At 43.4% G+C, this 23,315-nt stretch overlaps 1 protein-coding gene across 3 annotated transcripts; it reads left to right on the top strand.

Moving 5' to 3' along the window:
• Positions 1–2,291: 2,291 nt before the first annotated feature.
• LOC146631351 (NLR family CARD domain-containing protein 3-like) lies at positions 2,292–22,347 on the top strand. 3 transcript variants are annotated; one of them, XM_085355271.1, is made up of 7 exons: positions 2,292–2,565; positions 5,299–5,301; positions 8,354–10,187; positions 10,542–10,715; positions 12,290–12,463; positions 12,564–12,610; positions 21,812–22,347. In XM_085355271.1, the coding sequence occupies exons 1-7, from the start codon at positions 2,292–2,294 to the stop codon at positions 22,345–22,347; spliced, it is 3,042 nt and encodes a 1,013-aa protein (XP_085211397.1). The 3 variants fall into 3 exon arrangements, with proteins under 3 accessions (XP_085211397.1, XP_085211396.1, XP_085211398.1); XM_085355270.1 differs by lacking the exon at positions 5,299–5,301 and adding an exon at positions 5,365–5,367 and having other exon boundaries at positions 2,292–2,628; positions 8,339–10,187; XM_085355272.1 differs by lacking the exons at positions 5,299–5,301; positions 21,812–22,347 and having other exon boundaries at positions 8,339–10,187; positions 12,564–12,714.
• Positions 22,348–23,315: the final 968 nt, after the last annotated feature.

Here is a 23,315-nt window from a genome sequence, read left to right as displayed (position 1 = left end):
TATATAATGAGAGAGTCATTAGTCTCAGCACACACACCTGTCCCCTATGTGCCCGAGAGCTCACTGCACCACCCATCCACTGCAGCAGGCCAGAGACCACCTCCCTGCCACATACTTCTTAGCAGTCAGAATCAGAATCAGAATCAGAATACTTTATTCATCCCGAGGGAAATTAGGGGAAGTGTTGGGAAGGTTACTTTTAAAATGTATTCCACTACAGATTACAGATTACATGCCCCAAAATGTATTTTGTAATGTATTCTGTTACGTTACTCAATGAGAGTAACATATTCTGAAAAATTGGATTACTTAATATATTATCATGCTTTTTACAACTACATGAATGTCCTATTGCTGTGATTTATTACTATTACTGAAGGTTACTCTCCACACCAACACCAACTAGATGTTTAAATCTTAATATAAATGAGTAACAGTAGGTGGACATTAGGTAAGGGTGCACTTTTTGCTGTGATCTCGTGTAGAAAACTATTCGGCGCGTATATAAAACAGGTCCGCTCCGAACTGTAGTAAAGGGACCTCTGGCTGATACGTCGGGTTCGTGTCGGCTCATAGCTGAAAACTAGCTTTGCTTTGTTGTCTGGGTCGACTTTGCTAGCAGAGACAGAGAGAGGCGTTGAAAGGCTGCTGCAACGGGACTTATTGTTTCAGAGGAAAACAGGAACACAGCGTACAGTCGAGTCTTAACAGCTTACTTACAACTGGACTACACTGCCCATCAGACTACATTCTTTAGGGCGATGCCTGTAACACTCTGCCTATTGCCTTCATATTAAATAATTTTTTGAATAATAATTAAAAACAAATTTCTTCATGCCATTATGCGGGCTGCAAGTAGAGGTGACATGGGCCGTGAGATTGAGACACAGGCATTAGAGCAGGGGTGGGCAACTCCAGGCCTCGAGGGCCGGTGTCCTGCAGGTTTAGATGTGTCCTTGATCCAACACAGCTGATCCAAATGGCTAAATGACCTCCTCAACTTGTCTTATAGTTCTCCTGAGGCCTGGTAATGAACTAATCATTCCTTAGCTTATGCTTCTTCCTGCTCCTTTTTGAACATGGACGTTATTTGGAGTTGTGGTTGCTCGTTTTCCTTTTGTTTGCTTTGTTCATTTGTCTCTTTTAATTCTATTTTTTTTTAATACTTTTTCAACATGTTCAAAATAAAGATTCAATCAAAATCAAAATCAAAATCATTTGATTCAGGTGTGTTGACCCAGGGTGAGATCTAAAACCTGCAGAACACCGGCCCTCGAGGCCTGGAGTTGCCCACCTCTGCTTTAGAGCCTCTTAATGTGTGTTTTGTTTGGGTTTCCATCGGCGTGGAATTACCAAAAATAGAGAGGGCGTAGCCGAACATATGAAACAGGAAAATACCGCCGTGTAATCCCTTTATTTCAACAAAGTAACTGTATTCTGAATACCACATTTTTAAACGGTAACTATAACGGAATACAGTTACTCATATTCTGTATTTTAAATACGTAACGTCAGTACATGTACTCTGTTACTCCCCAACACTGCTTCTTAGGCACGTCTTTCTTCATCACACCTTTCTGAAGCTCAGATAGTTAGCTAACTTCCCTCCATGCTGCCTTCATCTTGACTTCTAGTCTCCTTCTCTATGGAGGGTACTGCTCCTTGTGGCTGTTCATCTTTTAGACTTAGACTTAGAGACTTAGAGCTTTTTATTCTCATTGTGCAGTTTCTTGCACAGCGAAATTGGGTAGCTAGACCACAAAGGTGCTAAAGCAAGAAGAGAAACCAATATACAACGAAGGTGGAAAATAAATAAATAAATAAATAATTAAATAAATAGAATAAAATAAAAAACAGTGTATATGTATACATATGTGAGTGGAACTATATACATGGTGTATGTGTAGGAAACATTGAAACAGACTGGGACCAAAATAATTGCACATTTTTTAGCCAAGCATCTTAGTGACCACTGCTACTATGATGTAGATCAGCTGGTTGGTTTTGGTGATGGTCACAGTAGGGATTGTCTGTGATGATGTAATCTTTTAGTATACCAGAGGGTACTTCACATAGTCTTGGCAGTCTCTCAGGTCAGCTGCTCTCACGTTCAATGCCTTCAATGCACCAGTTGCTCTTGGGGCTTGGTACCCAATCTAGGAGGGTGGGGATGATGATAACTGTCCTCCATCTGATGTCCTGGCTTCCCTTTGCTGTAACATTTGTGTTGTACCTCTTTGATCTCTACTTTTCAGCAGAAAATATTCTATTCTATACTTCAGGGAGCTGTGATGACACCAGAGGATCTCTTAAACACCTTAGATGATTTGGGAGATGGGGAGTTCAAAAAATTCAAGTGGTTCCTACAGCAGGCCGACATCGTTCAAGGCCTCCCAACCATCAAGAAAAGCAGACTAGAGATGACAAACAGGTGGGACACTGTGGACCTGATGGTGCAGACCTACAGACTTCCTGGAGCTGTGAAGGTGACCAGGAAGGTTTTAGAGCGGATCAGCAGGAATGACCTGCTGCTCAGTTTGTCTGCCAGCAGGTCCAGACCAGAAGGTGAGTCACAGGAAGACATAAACAGGAAGTCATTGCAGTCTGACAAAGTTTTGGAGGCAACAGGTAATATTGGTGTAATGTTCATATTCTGTTTGTCTGTCAGTCAGTGTACATTAGCGAAGCTGTGTGTCACTGCTTTGTAGCTGGTGTGTTTGCGGAGCGATCCCAAAAACAGACACGGCAGCGTAAACTCAGTATAACCGAAGCCGAGCTCTTTATTTGGCTGAAAATACCTGAATATAAAACGAGGCAAAGCGAGCTGGGGAAAAAAGCTCAACTAAAACCTAAACTGGGAATAAACTAAGATCAACTATGACGAGAAAGCATGAACATTAACATGAATCTGAAAAGGTGCATGTGGAACAATGATGTGAACCCCCGGTGAGCATGAACATGCACCTGAGCAGAAGCACGAAAAAAACCTGAAAGCTGGAGAGCTGTGATAAGAGACAAACAGACAACCCGACACTGAACAGTGGAAGACAGAAGACGTAAAGACACAGAAGGGTAATGAGGCACAGAGAGACACCTGGGGAGACACCGCTGACAAAAATGCACCTAAACACACTGAACATGGAAATGCAAGACTTTCAAAATAAAACAGGAAACATGGAGTGATGTAGATATGATAACAAAAGCTTGACAACATGAAACACGCAGACAAGAACTACATGACAGACTGGGGAGACTGGGGCTGTGTCCCGATTAAGAGACCGCATGCTTGAAGTACGCGCACTACGCGTACTACGTACGGTGCGTACTATAAGTACGAGAAGTGCGGAAGTGAGAGGCTTGTGAAACGGGACGGCCTAGCCTTCGTCGCGCTTTTCAGGTTGCCTAGCAACCATGATACTAACTGCGAGACACGTTACATACAGCTTTGTTTGACAGAAATGAAGGAGAAAAATGTTTTGTTAGTCATTCATTTTTATCATGACATCACTTTGATTAGTTGAGTATCTGAGGCTGAGACCACGGGACTGTAAAACATGATTGTTGGGCTTCATTTCTGTGCTGAACAGTCATTTAAGATTAGCTAGTAAACAACAATTAGCTCATGTTGTTCATGAGACTAAAGTCATCTCACTGTGGTAATGTAAATATAATATGGCCAATATTATAGTATTGTCAGATTATTATGAGATATATATCTCGCAGCTTCCTCCGCTGCACACACTTTTCCATCAGTCTCTGCCGTCACTATATATAATGAGAGAGTCATTAGTCTCAGCACACACACCTGTCCCCTATGTGCCCGAGAGCTCACTGCACCACCCATCCACTGCAGCAGGCCAGAGACCACCTCCCTGCCACATACTTCTTAGCAGTGTTGGGAAGGTTACTTTTAAAATGTATTCCACTACAGATTACAGATTACATGCCCCAAAATGTAGCGTTTTGTAACGTATTTTGTTACGTTACTCAATGAGTATTCTGAATACTTTGGATTACTTAATATATTATCATGCTTTCTACAACTACATGAATGTCCCATTGCTGTGATTTATTACTATTACTGAAGGTTACTCTCCACACCAACACCAACCAGATGTTTGAATCTTAATATAAATGAGTAACAGTAGGTGGACATTAGGTAAGGCTGCACTTTTTGCAGTGATCTTGTATAGAAAACTATTCCGAGCATATAGCGCCTTTAGGGCGATGCCTGTAACACTATAATTTTTTGAATAATAATTTTAGAAAATATTTCTTCACGTCATTATGCGGGCTGCAAGTAGAGGTGACAAGGGCCGCGGGATTGAGACCCCGGCATTAGTGCCTCTTAATGCGTTTTTTTTGGGGTGGGTTTCCACCAGCGTGGAATTACCAGAAATACAGAGGGCATAGCCGAACATATGAAACAGGAAATGACCGTCGTGTAATTCCTCTATTTCAACAAAGTAACTGTATTCTGAATACCACCTGTCACGGTACTGGGTTGTGTGACCCAGTTTGTGGGTTTTTAATGTATCATTTTGTATTCACTGGACAGAGGTTTCAGTTTGGCTCATCTAGTTAATTTCCAGGTCAAATCAAATCAAATCAAATCAAATCACTTTTATTGTCACATCACATGTGCAGGCACACTGGCACAGCACATGCGAGTGAAATTCTTGTGTGCGAGCCCCACAAGCAACAGAGATGTGCAAACACAACAACACAAACGAGCAAAATACAAGAATGGCCAACCTGAAACTAATAAATATATGTACAATATATAATAGTGTATGCATTTCTGGATGTGTATACTAAATATTTTCCTACGTGTGTGTGTGTGTGTGTGTGTGTGTGTGTGTGTGTGTGTGTATACACATTTTTACAAATTAAATAGTAAAAAAAAAAAAAAAAAAAAAAAAATAATAATAATAATAAAATATATAAAATATACAGAGTTGAATATGTGCAAAACAAGTGGCATTTATATACAGTGTGGAGTGCATAATGTTGAAGTTCCAGTAGTGAAGCTGAGGTGTCTATGACGTGTTCAGCAGTCTGATGGCCTGGTGGAAGAAGCTGTCTCTCAGTCTGCTGGTACGGGACCGGATGCTGCAGAACCTCCTTCCTGATGGAAGCAGTCTGAACAGTTTATGGCTGGGGTGACTGGAGTCCTTGATGATCCTCCCCGCTTTCCTCAGGCACCGCTTCCTGTAGATGTCTTGGAGGGAGGGAAGCTCACCTCCAATTATCCGTTCAGAGCACCGCACTACTCGCTGGAGAGCTTTGCAGTTGTAGGCGGTGCTGTTGCCGTACCAGGTGGTGATGCATCCAGTGAGGATGCTCTCAATGGCACAGTGATAGAAGGTCCTGAGGATGCGGGGGCTCATGCCGAATCTTTTCAGTCTCCTGAGAAAGAAGAGGCGCTGCTGCGCCTTCTTCACTGTTTTGTTTGTGTGTACTGACCACGTAAGATCCTCAGCCAGATGTACTCCAAGGAACCGGAAGCTGCTCACTCTCTCCACAGCAGCGCCGTTGATGGTGATGGGGGTGTGTACTTCTCTGCACCTCCGGAAGTCCACTATCAACTCCTTTGTCTTTGCGACGTTGAGGGTGAGATGGTTGTCTTGACACCAGTGGGTCAGGGCGCTGACCTCCTCCCTGTAAGCCGTCTCATCACCGTTGGTGATAAGACCCACCACTGTAGTGTCGTCCGCAAACTTCACAATGATGTTGGAGCTGTTAGTGGCTGTGCAGTCGTAGGTGTAGAGTGAGTACAGGAGAGGGCTCAGTACACACCCCTGTGGAGCACCAGTGTTCAGTGTGATGGGGGATGAGGTGATGCTGCCCAGTCTGACCACTTGGCGTCTGTCAGACAGGAAGCTTGCGGTTTAGTCCTTTGTTTCTTAAATTTCTTTTGCCATCTCCCCCTGTACTCAGTCTCACTGGTTCATGCGCCTACCTGTCATGTCTGTGTGGCTCTTGTCAAGTTTGTGTCTTATCTATGTCTCCGTGTTTCCCGTTTTATTTTGAAAGAGTCTGGTGTTCTTTGTTCATTGCATTTAGTTTTACTCTCCCCTGTGTTGTCATCATGTTTCATTCTAGTCAGCTGTGGCCTCATGTGTCTCCACTTCCCCTGATCACCTCATGTGTGTATTTAAGTCCTCAGTCTTCCTGTGTTCGTCGTCGTGCCGTCTGATTCACCCACCCTGTTATTCTAGCTGCACGTCATGATTCTAGCCTGCAAGATTCGGTATCGGACATGTTCATAGTCACTTACTCCAGTCATGTTTTCCTGCACCTTCATGTGCCAGCACTGAGATCTTGTTCATAGTTTTTCATGTTGTGTTCATAGTCAGTTCATAGTACTTCGTTATAGTTCAGTCCTCAGTCCTAGTCTTCGTTCATGGCCCTCGTTCATAGCCTTTCGTTTCTCCCAGTTTAGGTTCTTAGTTTTGTCATTGCCGTAGTTTATTGTTTGTTATTTTGCCTTCTGTATCAGCCCCTAATAAAGGCTCACTTTGAGTTTAGCAAAAGTTTTGCCTCCTGTGTCTGTGTCCGCACCTCGGTCCTCCAAACACTCTCCACACGGTCAGCGGCTACCGTGACACCACCTTTTTAAATGGTAACTGTAACAGAATATAGTTACTTATATTTTGTGTTTTAAATACGTAACGCCGGTACATGTATTCCATTACTCCCCAACACTGTCAGTACCACATGGAAGATCCTGTCAGGCATCATAGCGGCTAAGGTGAACAGACATATAGCTCAATACATGAGTGGGGCACAGAAGGGGATTGGCAAGAATACCAGAGGTGCCAAACACCAGCTACTAGTAGCACTGCCTGGACTGGTTACAAGAAGGCCTATGACCCTAACAGCTGTCAACAGGAACTCCATGGCGTATGGGTGTGGCGTATGCTGCTCGGAAAGCTGCAACCACCAAGTACCTGCAGAGGGTCAGGCAACTCCTGAGGACTCAGCTGAACGGTAACAACAAGATCCGGGCTATCAACACCTACGCCCTCCCCCCTGCTGGGATAAAAAGTTGACCACAGGAGGAGATAGAAGCCACTTACATACAGACGATGAAGCTCCGGACCATGCATGGGGGGTTTCACCCCAAGTCCAGCACCCTGAGGCTGTACGCTAAGTGGAAGGAAGGAGGCCGGGGACTTGTAAGTGTCAGTAACACAGTCCAGGATGAGACAACAAACATCCATGATTACATCAGGAAGATGGCCCCAACCGACCGTGCGATCAGTTAATACCTCAGGCAGCAGAAACCCAAAAAAGAGGAGGAACCATCATGGAAGGACAGGCCCCTGAATGGTATGTACCACCGGCAGATAAAAGAGGTGGCTGACATCCAGAAATCCTACCAGCAGCTGGACAAAGCTGGACTGAACAAGCTCTGAGCACAAGAGCCATAGAGGCTGTGTAAAGGTGCCCCTGAGACAATCCAGCACATAACAGCAATGGTGCTAGATGCTAACACATGGCGGATCACTCAGTGATATCTGGCCTTACAGATACCACCTTCCTGGTTGAGAACCATGGCCTCTGACCTGAGGGTGATGATTCTCATTTGAGATGTTTCACACTCAGAAACCACCCCAGTACAAGCTGAAGGTTATTGCTCAATGAAACCACCAAAACCACATCTCCAAAGGTGGATTCTGTTAATCTGGACGTAGCGTTTTCAGTGGGAGAAACGTTTCGTCACTCATCCAAGTGACTTCTTCAGTCTCAGCTGACTGCAGGTTTCTTATATACACCACATTTGCATAATGACGGAAACCAGCCCACTGAAGGAACAATGGGCGGTGAGGTCAGTTCCTTCAACATGATTATGCAAATTCTCATGACCATTTATCAACAACCACTGATCAACAACCACTGATCAAAAACCACTGATCAATGGTCGTTGGTCTCCATTTGACGCAATGCATTATCAGGGACACAACACTGTCAGCAGCTTTTCGCAGTCATCCTTTCAAGCTGGTTCTGAAGACTAGGGGACTGTCTAGCCTGCTCACACTTTTAAAAATAAACCATGAACCTGCTTGAATAACTTTTTAATCTATATATTCAGAGTGGAATTTATTTTTATTGAGTCATTATGGCTAAAGTAGAGCTTCTAAGGCAGTTATAAATGTATTTCTGTGAGTGTCTTCAGTCAAACATTAACTTCCAATTATGAAAGTTATGTTTCCTGAAGAAATGCATGAAGCATTATCTTGAGACAATATTTCACCCTGAAATCCATGTGTTTCTAACATTAACATGGGTATTTGTAGACACAGGTTTATAATTTGTTACTTGTTTGATACAGATGTGGTGGTTCCAGTACCAGAGCCTCGCCCCATCATGTTTTACAAGCAGATGCTTCAATCAAACTTCCAGGACAAGTTCATGTGCGCACAAGAAGGGTGGACAGAAGATAAATTGCATCTAACTGATATCTACACAGAGCTGTACATCACAGCTGGATATGATGTACATATCAACACACAGCATGAGGTCCGGCAGATTGAGAAAGTATGGAAGCCAGCAGAGCCAGAGAAACCTATTAGACCCACAGACATGTTCAAACATCCTTCAGGAGACTACAGACCCATCAAAACAGTGATGACCAATGGAATCGCAGGAATTGGAAAAACTTTCCTTGTTCACAAGTTTGTTTTGGACTGGGCTGAACAAAGGTCCAATCAAGATGTGCATCTGATTTTCCCCTTCACCTTCCGTCAGCTGAATCCTCTGAAGGGAGAAAAGTTCAGTTTGGCAGAGCTCATTCATGAATGCATCCCAGAAACTGTAGGCATCCCACAGGAGGCTCTTAATTACATCTTTACAGATGTTCAGTCATCAGGAATCACCAACTATGACAAGAGTAAATTCAAACTTCTGTTTGTGTTTGATGGGCTGGATGAGAGCCGCCTTCATCTCGACCTTCATTCTGAAGACATTCGCTCTGTCGATGTAACAAAGGCAGCTAAAACAGATGTCCTGCTGAGGAAACTCATCAATGGGAAACTGCTACGCTCTGCTCGCATCTGGGTAACCACACGGCCTGCAGCGGCCAATCAGATCCCTCGAGAGTTTATCAGCAGTACAACAGAGGTCAGGGGGTTCACCGACCAACAGAAAGAGGAGTACTTCAGGAAGAGATTCAAAGGTAAGGAGGAGGCTGACAAACTCATCTCCCATATCGTGACATCACGAAGCCTCCACATCATGTGCCACATCCCAGTCTTCTGCTGGATCACTGCAACAGTTCTGGAGGATGTGTTGAAAACCAGAGAGGGAGGAGAGCTGCCCAAGACTCTGACTGAGATGTACGCAGAGTTCCTGATGTTTCAGATTGATCGGACAAAAGAAAAGTATGGCCCAGAGAAGAGCATTCAATACATTAAGTCATTAGCAAAACTGGCCTTTGAGCAGCTGGAAAAGGGCAACCTGATCTTCTATGAGAAGGATCTGAGAGAGAGCGGCATTGATTTCAGCGAAGCCTCGGTGTGCTCAGGAGTGTTCACAGAGATCTTCAAAGAAGATCGAGGAAGGAAAGGGAAAGACAAGATGTTCAGCTTCGTCCATCTGAGCGTTCAGGAGTTTCTGGCTGCTCTTTATGTGAGGATGTCGCTTATAAATAGCAACAAAAATGTGATGCTTTCACCACCACTGTCTCTGAAAATTCTTCGACTGCTTTTCAGTAAAATATCTTCAAAGAAGATCAACAAAATTTCGATTGACAGGGCCTTACAGAGTTCAAACGGACACCTGGACTTGTTCCTTCGCTTCCTCTTGGGTCTTTCACTGCAGACCAATCAGGATAAACTACAGAGCCTACTGAAAAAAACAGACTGTCGGTCAAAAACCAACCAGAAAACAATCCAATACATCAAGGAGAAGCTCAGTGAGAATCTGTCTCCAGAGAGAAACATTAATCTTCTCCACTGTCTGAATGAACTAAATGATCGTTCTTTAATAGAGGAGATCCAACAGTATTTAAGTTCAGGAAGCCTCTCCACATATGAACTTTCTCCAGCTCAGTGGTCAGCTTTGGTCTTCATCTTACTGTCATCAGAAGAAGATCTGCATGTTTTTGACCTGAAGAAGTACTCTGCTTCAGAGGAGGCTCTTCTGAGGCTTTTGCTAGTAGTCAAAGCCTCAAAAACAGCTCTGTAAGTACATAGATAACAAGAATTAGAAAATGTCTTAAAACACCATGATTGTTCACTAAACACTAAACTAAACAAAACCAGTGATTTGATAATTGTGAAAACAAATCAACACATTAAACCACCAGCAAAATTAACTACTGGTTTGCAACTTTGTTTATAGACAGTTTTAAATATTTTGGTCAGATTATTAACTTTAGATAATGGAATCTAAAATTCCTATGGAAATTTAAAGTGGTGTTATTAAACTGTTTGATCCTGCAATCAACCATTCTTGTATCTGAAAAAGTAAAACCTCTTTGGAGGTCTTTTTTTATACCCCAAAATGTTACAAATGTTTTGTTAACTCATTTCAAGGCTGAGCAGCTGCAATTTGTCAGAAAGAACCTGTGAAGCTCTGTCTTCGGTACTAAGCTCACAGGTCTCCAGTCTGACAGAGCTGGACCTGAGTAACAATGACCTGAAGGATTTAGGAGTGATGCTGCTATCGTCTGGATTGGAAAGTCCACGCTGTGCACTGAAAATTCTCAGGTAAAGTTTTAACGTCTGTCGAAGTTTAATTTTGTTTCGGCAAAGACTGTTTCTTCACATCACGATTTCTGTCCAAACTATTATATACCGAATGTATGATAAAAGCAGTTGACTCTCTGCATTGTTTGGATGGAGAGATCAGCGCTGAGGCTGCTTCTATTGCTGTCTGGCGTAGCCCAGGCAGCGGCTCTCAGTCTGCCCGCGGCAGCGAGTGATTGTGGACAGTTGGAAAAGGAGGTACCAAATTCAAACATTCCCGCCCCCCTCCATTGTGATGACCATCTCGCACAGAAAGCAGATGTTGCTGCACACAAGAGCACACAAGACAGGGGGTGGGTGTAGCTCAGGAGGTAGAGCAGGTCAGCTGCTCATTGGAAGGTTGGTGGTTTGATCCCTGGCTCCCCTAGTTTGTATGCCAAGTATCCTTGGGCAAGATACTAACCCCAACTTGCTCTCAGATGCATCTATCGGAGTATGAATGCGTATGAATGATAGTTTAAAATCCGGATGCACCAACGGGAGTTGGAGTAAAGACAATGAAAGGCATCTACAAACTGCTGAGGGACTCCATACTGGTGTAGGATAGCCCATAGCGATCGTGGATCAAGAGTTGGGAGTTCGCCTTGTAATCGGAAGGTTGCCGGTTTGAGCCCTGGCTTGGACAGTCTCGGCTGTTGTGTCCTTGGGCAAGACACTTCACCCGTTGCCTACTGGTGGTGGTCAGAGGGCCCGGTGGCGCCAGTGTCCAGCAGCCTCGCCTCTGTCAGTGCGCCCCAGGGTGGCTGTGGCTACAATGTAGCTGCCATCACCAGTGTGTGAATGTGTGTGTGAATGGGTGGATGACTGGTTGTGTAAAGCACTTTTTCCTTAGGGACTAGAAAAGCGCTATATAAATACAGGCCATTTACCATAGAGTCGGCCGGTGGACGCTGTCAAAAGCCTTCTCGAAGTCAATGAAATTAATAGAAATCTTCCTTTGGTATTCCAATGTTTGTTCAATGATCATGCGGAGGGTGAAGATTTGCTCGACGCATGATCAGCCACTCCGACAGCCAGCCTGCTCTTCTCGCAATCGTTCGTTTACTGCGCATCGTAGCTGATTCAAAAGAATGAGGCAAAACACTTTCCCGGGTACCGACAGCAACGCGATGCCCTGCCAGTTGTTACAGTCACCCAAATCACCTTTCTTTGGAAGTTTGATGATTATTAAACTGATTTCTGTTTTGGTCAGACCACATACAGAGTAATTTGAAAATAATTTTTATGGTCTGTCACTCATCCAAAGCATGGCGGACCCCAGTTGGAAGCCGCCCTTACAAGACTCCTAAACGCCTGCTGGTCAACATCATATGTACCCGATGATTGGACAAAAGGCGTCATCATCAAACTTTCAAAGAAAGGTGATTTGGGTGACTGTAACAACTGGCAGGGTATCACGTTGCTGTTGGTACCCGGGAAAGTGTTTTGCCTTGTTCTTTTGAATCGGCTACGACGCGCAGTAGACGAACGATTGCGAGAAGAGCAATATATATAACTTCAATAATATGTCATTCTTTATTTGCGGTTGTGTCAAGGCTGTCAGGCTGTCAGATCTCAGAGGAAGGCTGTATCTGTTTGGCCTCAGCTCTGAAATCCAACCCCTCACGCTTGAGAGAGCTGGACCTGAGCTACAACCATCCAGGAGACCTAGGGGTAAAGCTACTGACTGATGGACTAAAGGATCCACAGTGGAGACTGGACAGTCTCAGGTATGGACTCTACTGTTGAACTCACATGCTCTCTCGCAACAAGATCCTCGATAATGAGGAAGCTTCTGAAGGCTCATTCTGGCTTTATTTCTTCCTTCAGCCTGGAGCATAGTGGAGCGCAAAGGCTGAAACCTGGTCTGAAAAAGTGTAAGCATGTTTTTATTCTGCATCATTACAAACTAGTCACATTTCTGCTAAATGTCTCTCAATACATTGGTGAAAAACTCAGCGGTAAACATGTGAACATGTGACATCAGCTGCTCATGTCATAGTATCTGTCACTTGTGACAACACAGTGGTAGCACAAGGATGCGTGCTAAGTCATCCAGCTAAGTAAATCCCAAAGGTTGATTCTGTTCATCTGGACGTTTTCAGTGGGAGAAACGCTGCGTCAATCATCCAAATGACTTCTTCAGTCTCAGCTGACTGCAGGTTTAACCAACCTTATATACAGTACATTTGCATAATGACTGAAACCAGCCCACTGAAGGAACAATGGGCTGGGAGTCAGTTTATGATCATTAATATGCAGTGTTGGGAAGGTTACCTTTAAAATGTATTCCACTACAGATTACAAATTACATATGTATTCTGAATACTTTGGATTACCTATTATATTATCATGCTTTTTACAACTACATGAATGAACGATTGCTGTGTGATTTATTACTATTACTGAAGGTTACTCTCCACACCAACACCAACCAGATGTTTAAATCTTAATATAAATGAGTAACAGTAGGTGGACATTAGGTAAAGCTGCACTTTTTGCAGCGAGCTCATATAGAAAACTATTCGGCGCGTATATAAAACAGGACCGCGGCTCCGAACTGTAGTAAAGGGACCTCTGACTGATACGTCGGGTACGTAGCTGAAAACTAGCTTTACTTTGTTGTCTGGGTCAAGTTTGCTAGCAGAGACAGAGAGAGGCGTTGAAAGGCTGCTGCAACGGGACTTATTGTTTCAGAGGAAAACAGGAACACAGCGTACAGTCGAGTCTTAATAGCTTACTCACAGCTGGGCTCGTCAGGCTCTCTGTTTGGCTGCAGTGGTTATTATTATATTTACATGCTTCCAGCTCCCGTTTCTGCCCCGTGACAGCTCATACTTTTCCTTTTTCTCCCTCCCTCACTCACAGACACATCACGGGTATGACAGTCCATTCTCCCTGCAGCACGAACTACACTGCCCATCAGGCTCCATGCTTTAGGGCTATGCCTCTCTCTGCCTATTGCCTTCATATTAAATAATTTTTAAAAATATTTCTTCACGTCATTATGCGGCCGCAAGTAGAGGTGACATGGGCCGCAAGATTGAGACACAGACATTAGAGCCTCTTAATGTGTGTTTTGTTTGGGGCGTGGAAACCAAAAATAGAGAGCATATAGCCGAACATATGAAACAGGAAAATAACGCTGTGTAATCCCTTAATTTCAGCAAAGTAACTGTATTCTGAATATCACCTTTTTAAACGGTAACTGTAACGGAATACAGTTACTCATATTTTGTATTTTAAATACGTAACGCTGGTGCATGTATTACGTTACTCCCCAACACTGTTAATATGCAAATTATTATGAGCATTGATCAACAACCACTGATCAATAACCATGAGTACCATTCATAGAGAGTTGGGGAATGGATTCAGAGATGGTCTTTCCCTTTTCACGTAAATGGCCTCCTTGACTCCGCCCTCAAACCAGCGTTCCTCCCTGTCCAGGATGTTACATCCTCATTACTGAAAGAGTGTCCACTGGCCTGTAGGTGTGAATATACTGCAGAGTCCTGGCCTGACGAGGTGGCTCTTCTGTGTTGTGCCATCCTCTCAGCCAGAGGTTGTTTGGTTTCCCCGATGTATAAATCCTGGCAATCCTCCTGCACTTAACAGCGTACACTGTTACTCTGTTTGTGTCGGGGGACATGATCCTTGGGCTCCTTGGATCAATTTTTGGCGCAGCGTGTTTTGAGCCCACAGAGACTCGGTAAAGAGAGGCGATCACTTCTACTATCCCCAAAGAGGGAAAAGATCAATTGGACTGTGGAAATTACTGACCTGCAAGTATGTTAAATACTGGCTACAAATTGAGATTGGAATCAGTATTACCAGACATAATGGTGTTGTTGCCATTGCACTTTGTTGACGATAAAATTTGGGCTGTTGTTTCTGGGCTTCTTTTTTGTTTGTTTGTTTTTGTTTTTTGTGTGTATGGACAGACTGCAAATCAGTTTCTTATTGGGGACAATAAAGTTACCATTGAACCGACCTATTACACAACAACTACACAGGTTTTATCAAACAAACTCAGGATAGTATTAGGAGAACACCACACATTGTGAAATGACTCTGCTAATAAGTGTAGCTGCAGAGAAAGCATTCGATTCTGTAAGTCTTTTCTGCATGAACTCATCCAGTATCAGCACACTGGCAGCACTATATGACAAACCAAGATCAGTGTGGATCTGACAGACTCATTCTACCTACACAGAGGAACACTACAAGGATGCTGCGCTCCACCACTCCTCACCAATGGATATAAAGGAGTAACATCTACTAAAGGAGAGCAGAAAATGGCCTCATTTGCAGATGATCTTCTGTTAGCTTTAGCACAACCTACCCAAATACTCCCAAAGTTGATGACCATGTTAGAAGAATATGACTAATATTCTCGGTATAAAATTAATATTTTACATAAACTAAAGTTTACTTTAACCCATCAAAAGAACTAAGAATGAACTATAATTGGAAGTGGGATAATGAGTCTATTAAATGTTTGGGGGTTACCCTGCGGGGTTCTAAAATGTTTGCGGTTCAACATAAAGTCAGATGTTCAATGGTGGCATCCCCTTTTTGACTTTGAGTTCTCGGATAGAGTCTGTCAGAATGAACATTCTCCCACACATGCTTTATTATTTTCAGTGCCTCCCAAGATCACTCAAACAATTTCTAGAATTGGACAGACTACTTTAGAGACATCTGTGGGAAGAGAGCCAGGGTCAGGTATAAAACACTACCCACATAGCAAAATAGTAATGGCCCGGATCTGGCCCACACAATGTGCTTACACATGGCCCACATACGGCAAAGAATGATGGCCCTTTGGTGGCCCAGATCTGGTTTGCCAGAGGTGGCCCACACATGGGCCAGCACAAGGCCAGCTGCAGACATACTGCTGACATGCGGCCTGGAGGAGCCAGGGATCGAACCACTAACCGTCTGAATCAGTAGGTGACCTGCTCTACCTCCTGAGCTACAGCCACCCACTGGCAAGCATAAGTAAACCCTCACTAGGTTTTGGATAAAGTGTACACTCACAAGCCTGTCAAACCTGCATTTGAAACGTTGGCTACCGTAGCAGTACCGTATTGCAACATGGCATTTCAGTCTTCTAACTAAAATAGGAAAATAGGAACACAAACGGTGCCATCATTGCCAGTGTCACGGTACTGGGTCGTGTGACCCAGTGTTTGAGTTTTATGTATTTTTGTATTCATTTTTGATCTAGTTAATTTCTAGGTTGCTGTTTATTCCTTTATTACTTAGTTGTTTTCTGTCATCTCCCCCTGTACTCAGTCTCCCTGGTTCGTGTGTCTACCTGTCATGTTTCATGTCTGTGTGGTTATGTTAAGTTTATGTCATGTTTAATCTCCATGTTTCCTGTTTTATTTTGAAAGAGTCCAGCGTTCTTTGTTTATTGTATTTAGTTTCACTTCCCCTGTCCTGTCATTAGGTTTATGTGTGTCAGTTGTGCTCCCATGTGTGGCCTCTTCCCCTAATCATCCTTGTGGGTATTTAGTCTCTGTGTTTCGTTCAGTCTGTGTCGCGCCGTCTGTTCATGCACCCTGTTACTCTAGCTGCACGTCATGATTCTAGCCTGCAAGAGTCTGTATCGGACATGTTCATAGTCACTTTCTCCAGTCATGTTTCCCTGCACCTTCATGTGCCAGCACCAAGATCTTGTTCAGTTTTTCATGTCGTGTTCATAGTCTGTCCACAGTACTTCGTCATAGTTCAGTCCTGGTCTTCGTTCATGGTCTTCGTTCATAGCCCTTAGTTTCTCTCAGTTAGGTTCTTAGTTTTGTCATTCCCATAGTTTATGGTTTGTTATTTTGTATCAGCCCTGATTAAAGGCTCACTTCGAGCTAGAGCTGGGCGATAGAACGATAACGATATGTTTCGCGATATAACTTTTACTCGATAGAGAAATTAAGCTATCGCGATAGACCTCGCCGCTCTTGTCCTCTTAAAAAAATAATAAAAAATAAAAAAAAGGTCAGCCAATCCAAATTAAGTAGCGCAGAGCCGAACCAATCACAGCCGCAGCGTCACGTCGCGTGACTTGTTACGTACAGCACAAGTGCCAAGCCGCACGTGTGTTTGTTTGGGAAGCAGCCAGCGCGTAATGGAGGAAATGAGTGTGCCGACTAGAAAAATCAACCGAGCGTGACCGAAGAGAAAACAGATGATGGTTCCAACGCCGGAGAGATTGTCGAACGGAAGAGCCATAGAAGTTCCGTAGTGTGAAGGTATTTCGGCTATTTCAAGTCTGACAAAAAACAGAGTAGCGTGCACTGTAAATTGTGCCGAAAGCAAGTCTGGAAATACAATAAACTGGTGCATGCGTCACACTGCGCCACGTTATTGTTTCGGTGAAATGAATTTCTACAATACTGTTAATTCTACTCTCTGCAGTGTTTAAATGCTTACATATACACACAGTTACTGTCCCTCCACACATACGACTCGGTTCTGCTTCTATGCCCCAGCTTTGTTTACTTTTTCCCACCGAGGCTTCTAGACTTCTGATTGGCCAACATTTCTGCACGGTTAGGAATCTAGCGCCACCTGCTGCTTTGGCATGTTCATAGCAGCGTTTTCCTTCATTTCTGCCTTTATGTGTGGACGGGATTATTTTTTAAAACGAAAACGGAAAATCTCAGTTTTCAAAAATACCCGTGTACGTGTGGACGTAGCCTCAGTCTCTGACTGGAAGCGCTAATTCGTCATTCGGCTTTTGTCAGACTAAAGTAACTGTTAAAACTGTTTGAAAAGCTCAGCTATACAACAAGGAGAGATCGAGAATTTCCTTTTAGTTCTCAGTTTATTTGATATTGACAAAAGTTAGTCAGTTTTGTCTGTTCTTCTGTAAAACAAACTAAGATTTATTTTTAGAATTAATATTTTGTTTCTAAGTGGAATTGACAATTTAGTCTGTTTCGTTTGTTCTATTTTGAAACTTAAACGCTTTAGCGGCTGCCTTTTGTGTAGTTTGCAATATTTGCCTTTATTTATCTGAAAAAGTCTCATGTTCCTTAAGTACATCTACCCTGTTGAACTTATTATGAGAAATAAATATTTAAATAAAAACAAGCTGCTGATTATTTCACATTTTACTTGTGAGCAACGGCACATTTAAATCTTACAAATATAGTTATTTGGCTTATATCGTGATAGATATCGTTATCGCCTGAAATGAAAAAAACATATCGTGATATGAAAAAATCTCATATCGCCCAGCTCTACTTCGAGCTGACCAGTTTTGCCTCCTGCCCTCTTGCCCTCTGCCCTCACAGACCGTGACAGCCAGACCTGGCACACATCTGGCTGACATACACCCTGCCATGACGCTGGTCAGTCAGAAGTGCCAGCTTGATGCCGGATCCAGGGACGACCTGTTTTCTGTGAGCCTGGGCCACATACACCAAACCACAATCAGGCCAGATGTGGCATGCCATCACATAAACAGTGCCATCTACGCCAGGCCTGGCCCATATCTGGATGACATACCATTTACCATGCCAGAAGTCAGCCAGCAGTGCCGGCTTGACACCAGATCCGGGCCAGAGCTGCCTGCTATGTGAGTACAAGGGGGAATGGGCCTTCCATGTCTATGGGACGATTACTGCGCTGCCCAGATGAGACCATTAATGTGTATATGTTCATCGTCCTACACATCCGGCTGGAAAGAAATAGAGGGGGCATCTGTGAAGGTATTCCTGTTATGGCCCTCCTGGCTGATGGTAAACTACAGGATGAGTTGAAGGTTTCAGAAAAGCTCTGTACTGGATTGTCAGTGTAATGCCCTGAAAACTGTATTTAACACTTGTAAACTAGGTAACCCAAACAAAATGCTGAGATGGTGCACCCACGATTCTGACTTTGTTCCCAACAAAAGTGACGACAGATTTAAAAACCGGTCCCTTTGAGGCTCACGTGCTATATTCACTTCTCCACAAGGTGTTATTTAAGAGTTCACAAAATTTACAAAATAAGTATGGTTTAGAAGAAGTCAGACATTAATGAGACCAGCACAATGTTGTGGTTTCCAGACTTTATACTGGAATTCAGGTGTCTAAACAAATACGGACTATAAAAGGAAGCAGTGGGAGGCTGAACTAAATGAAACCTGGGAAAAGTCTGCCAACTTCAGTGGACTTTCACAGACTCAAATACATGGAGAAAGTTCTGTTTGAAGATTCAGAGAACACATCTGGGCCGTGGACATGGCTGTCAGGGACTTTGCCACTCGTGGTCTTCTGGGGATGCCATATTATTAGAGGTTACTGGAAGGGAATCCACAGTCACATAAAAATGTGTTTGGTGTTAAGATTCCCTTTAATTGCACTACTATGAATGTGAGTGATGTACCACAAAAGTTGAATAGAAATGAAAAAAACTGTTTGGTCCACTTATGTAAAAAAGTTATTACGAGAAAATGTGTGAAGGTTGAAGCACCTACCATTGAAGAATGGGTTACTATTGTGCATGAAGTTTACATAATAGAAGAGATCACATGTTTTGTTTGGGTTCAAAAAGATCAGTTTTATAGGATCTGTTCAAAACGCTCCGACTACGTAACGTACGTAAGATCTGACTAGAGTTGGATGTCTCGAGACCAGTCTCAAGACCACTTTTATGTGGTCTTGGTCTTGCCTTGGTCTCGACGGACTTTGGTCTTGGTTTTGTCTTGGTCTCGCTGTCTCGGTCTCGCTGTCTCAGATCGACATAGTGGTCAGGAGATTTGGAATCAACAGTATCCATGACACACAACGTAACGTTCGATAATGTGTCATGCACAAAAGCATCAGCTCTAAGAGCCGTGCTTACAGAGCGCTTTGTAGTGAATCAGAAGAGTCGACTCCCATTGAGCGAGAGCCGCTCCTCACTTAATTTCCTTTGGCTGCTCAGCTCTCACACAGTGGCTCAGCTATGCTCCAATCCCTCCATATTTTGGCCAATCACATGCAAGGATATAGGATAATATCATTATGTGAAAAACAGAGAGGGTGATGGACGCGACAGTCAAGTGGAGCATACAGGGAGTGCAGAATTATTAGGCAAATGAGTATTTAGTCCACATCATCCTCTTCATGCATGTTGTCTTACTCCAAGCTGTATAGGCTCGAAAGCCTACTACCAATTAAGCATATTAGGTGATGTGCATCTCTGTAATGAGAAGGGGTGTGGTCTAATGACATCAACACCCTATATCAGGTGTGCATAATTATTAGGCAACGTCCTTTCCTTTGGCAAAATGGGTCAAAAGAAGGACTTGACAGGCTCAGAAAAGTCAAAAATAGTGAGATATCTTGCAGAGGGATGCAGCAGTCTCAAAATTGCAAAGCTTCTGAAGCGTGATCATCGAACAATCAAGCGTTTCATTCAAAATAGTCAACAGGGTCGCAAGAAGCGTGTGGAAAAACCAAGGCGCAAAATAACTGCCCATGAACTGAGAAAAGTCAAGCGTGCAGCTGCCAAGATGCCACTTGCCACCAGTTTGGCCATATTTCAGAGCTGCAACATCACTGGAGTGCCCAAAAGCACAAGGTGTGCAATACTCAGAGACATGGCCAAGGTAAGAAAGGCTGAAAGACGACCACCACTGAACAAGACACACAAGCTGAAACGTCAAGACTGGGCCAAGAAATATCTCAAGACTGGTTTTTCTAAGGTTTTATGGACTGATGAAATGAGAGTGAGTCTTGATGGGCCAGATGGATGGGCCCGTGGCTGGATTGGTAAAGGGCAGAGAGCTCCAGTCCCACTCAGACGCCAGCAAGGTGGAGGTGGAGTACTGGTTTGGGCTGGTATCATCAAAGATGAGCTTGTGGGGCCTTTTCGGGTTGAGGATGGAGTCAAGCTCAACTCCCAGTCCTACTGCCAGTTTCTGGAAGACACCTTCTTCAAGCAGTGGTACAGGAAGAAGTCTGCATCCTTCAAGAAAAACATGATTTTCATGCAGGACAATGCTCCATCACACGCGTCCAAGTACTCCACAGCGTGGCTGGCAAGAAAGGGTATAAAAGAAGAAAAACTAATGACATGGCCTCCTTGTTCACCTGATCTGAACCCCATTGAGAACCTGTGGTCCATCATCAAATGTGAGATTTACAAGGAGGGAAAACAGTACACCTCTCTGAACAGTGTCTGGGAGGCTGTGGTTGCTGCTGCACGCAATGTTGATGGTGAACAGATCAAAACACTGACAGAATCCATGGATGGCAGGCTTTTGAGTGTCCTTGCAAAGAAAGGTGGCTATATTGGTCGCTGATTTGTTTTTGTTTTTGAATGTCAGAAATGTATATTTGTGAATGTGGAGATGTTATATTGGTTTCACTGGTAAAAATAAACAATTGAAATGGGTATATATTTGTTTTTTGTTAAGTTGCCTAATAATTCTGCACAGTAATAGTCACCTGCACACACAGATATCCCCCTAAAATAGCTAAAACTAAAAACAAACTAAAAACTACTTCCAAAAACATTCAGCTTTGATATTAATGAGTTTTTTGGGTTCGTTGAGAACATGGTTGTTGTTCAATAATAAAATTATTCCTCAAAAATACTTGTCTTATAATTCTGCACTCCCTGTATGTCTGTCCTCTCAGTGAGTGAGTAGACAAGTGTGAGGAGGGCTGTGCATCGCAAAAACACATAAATATGCCCGAGACCCGTAAACGAAGCAGCATCTGGCTGCAGTTTAAATACTGCAGCCAGATGCTGCTTTGGGATGAACCGTCTCGGTCTTATCTTGACTCGGTCTGTCTTGGTCCTGGTTTAGACTACAAGTCTAGATCTGACTTCACGTACAACCACAGTACTTAACTATTGTTTGTAGCTAACTTTCAATTAAACCTCCACAGTTTTCATTCTTTCTGGGGTTTTTTATTTTATTTCTCACAACCAGTGATGCTTTTCTAACTTCAACAACAGAAATAAAAAGAAAATGATTAAATGACCACACCAGTGTTGGTCCCTTTATATCCCAATAGTAACTTTTTAGATTGTATTTATTTAAACATCACTGTCAGTCTGGTGTTAATGATGCTTCGTTTTTCTTCCACTCTCAGATTTCTGTGAACTTGCACTGGATGCAAACACAGCAAACAGGAAACTCAAACTGTCAGACAACAACAGGCAGGTGACGGCAGTGACAGAGAAGCAGCCTTTTTCTGTTCATCCAGAGAGGTTTGACGTCTGGCTTCAGCTGCTATGTACTACTGGGCTGACTGGTCGCTGTTACTGGGAGGTCGAGTGGAAAGGATTTGTTTTTATAGCAGTGAGTTACAGGAGCGTCAGAAGGAGAGGAAACAGTTATGACTGCAGGTTTGGAGGGAACGATCACTCCTGGAGTCTGAGGTGTGCTGAAGATGAAAGTTTCTCGGTTTGGCACAATAACAGAGAAACAGCCATCCCCTCCTCCTCCTCCGCCTCTCACAGAGTAGCAGTGTATGTGGATTGGCCCGCTGGTACTCTGACCTTCTACAGAATTTCTTCCGGCTCACCGATCCATCTCTACACCTTCCACACCACCTTCAGCAAACCCCTGTACCCTGGGTTCTGGTTAGTGTCACATGGTTCTTCAGTGTCCCTCTGCTCACTGTAGCAGGACGAGTCTTCCACGTGCGGTTGCTGGCAGAAAGGTTTTGATTTTGAGTGTTGAACATATGAAGTATGTGTGGGGATGGTCTAACAGATGGCAGAGTGTTAACACAGTCATGTGACGTTCTGCTTGTATAATAAAACCTGTACTTTATGTTTTATAAATTCTGTAAACATCAAAAATTTCTCTTTTTAAAATAAGTTTTCTCCTGTCTGCGTACAAACTGTGATTCAAAGCATAAAATAAACCACATTATTTGTCATGTGTCATTGTGTGGTTGGCAGCTTTCAGAGGCCACGGAGAGAGGAACTTCACTCAGACAGGTTTATTGTTGGAGCTTAGAGAACAAAATGCAAAAGTAACAGAAAACTCGGACTAAACTAGAGTCGAGAACCTAGTGGTTGCTAAACAAACAAACAGTGCACACACATGGGAAAGGTGTGATGAGGATGTGACAAAGACCAGAGGGAGACTCAGACAATAAGGACGCAGGAGGGAATCAGGGCAGAGAGGACACACCCGGGGAACGTGGCTGAAAGGAATCTAAAGGATGACACACAGGAAGTAATAATAATAATACATTTTATTATAGTACGGTGCTCCAGGAGTATGGGGTGTTTGGCCCATTGCTACGGGAACGCCTTGGTGTTCCCTCGACAAGCTGGAGGAGGTGGCTGAGAAGAGGGAGGTCTGGGCTTCTCTGCTTCGGCTGCTGCCCCCGCGACCCAGCCCGGATAAGTGGGAGAAGATGGATGGATGGATGGATGGACATTTTATTTTTAGGCACCATTAAAGATCATCAAGGTCACCTTACATTAGTACAACAAAATAAAAACATAAAGGTAATTGAAAAATAAAGAACAAGTATAAAAGCTAAACAAGGTAAAAAAAAAAAAGAAGATAAAGATGGAGTCACGATGAAGGGTATGCAATCCTGAAAAGATGGGTTTGAAGATTTAAAAGTAGAGACA

Source organism: Diplotaxodon limnothrissa, linkage group LG6 (assembly GCF_057381915.1).
Source record: "Diplotaxodon limnothrissa isolate DT_005_m linkage group LG6, D_limnothrissa_male_GT1.1, whole genome shotgun sequence".
In the NCBI taxonomy this organism is placed as follows: Eukaryota; Metazoa; Chordata; class Actinopteri; order Cichliformes; family Cichlidae; genus Diplotaxodon; species Diplotaxodon limnothrissa.
Note: the sequence above shows the minus strand (reverse complement) of the source record. Positions and strands in the feature narration are given on the sequence as shown.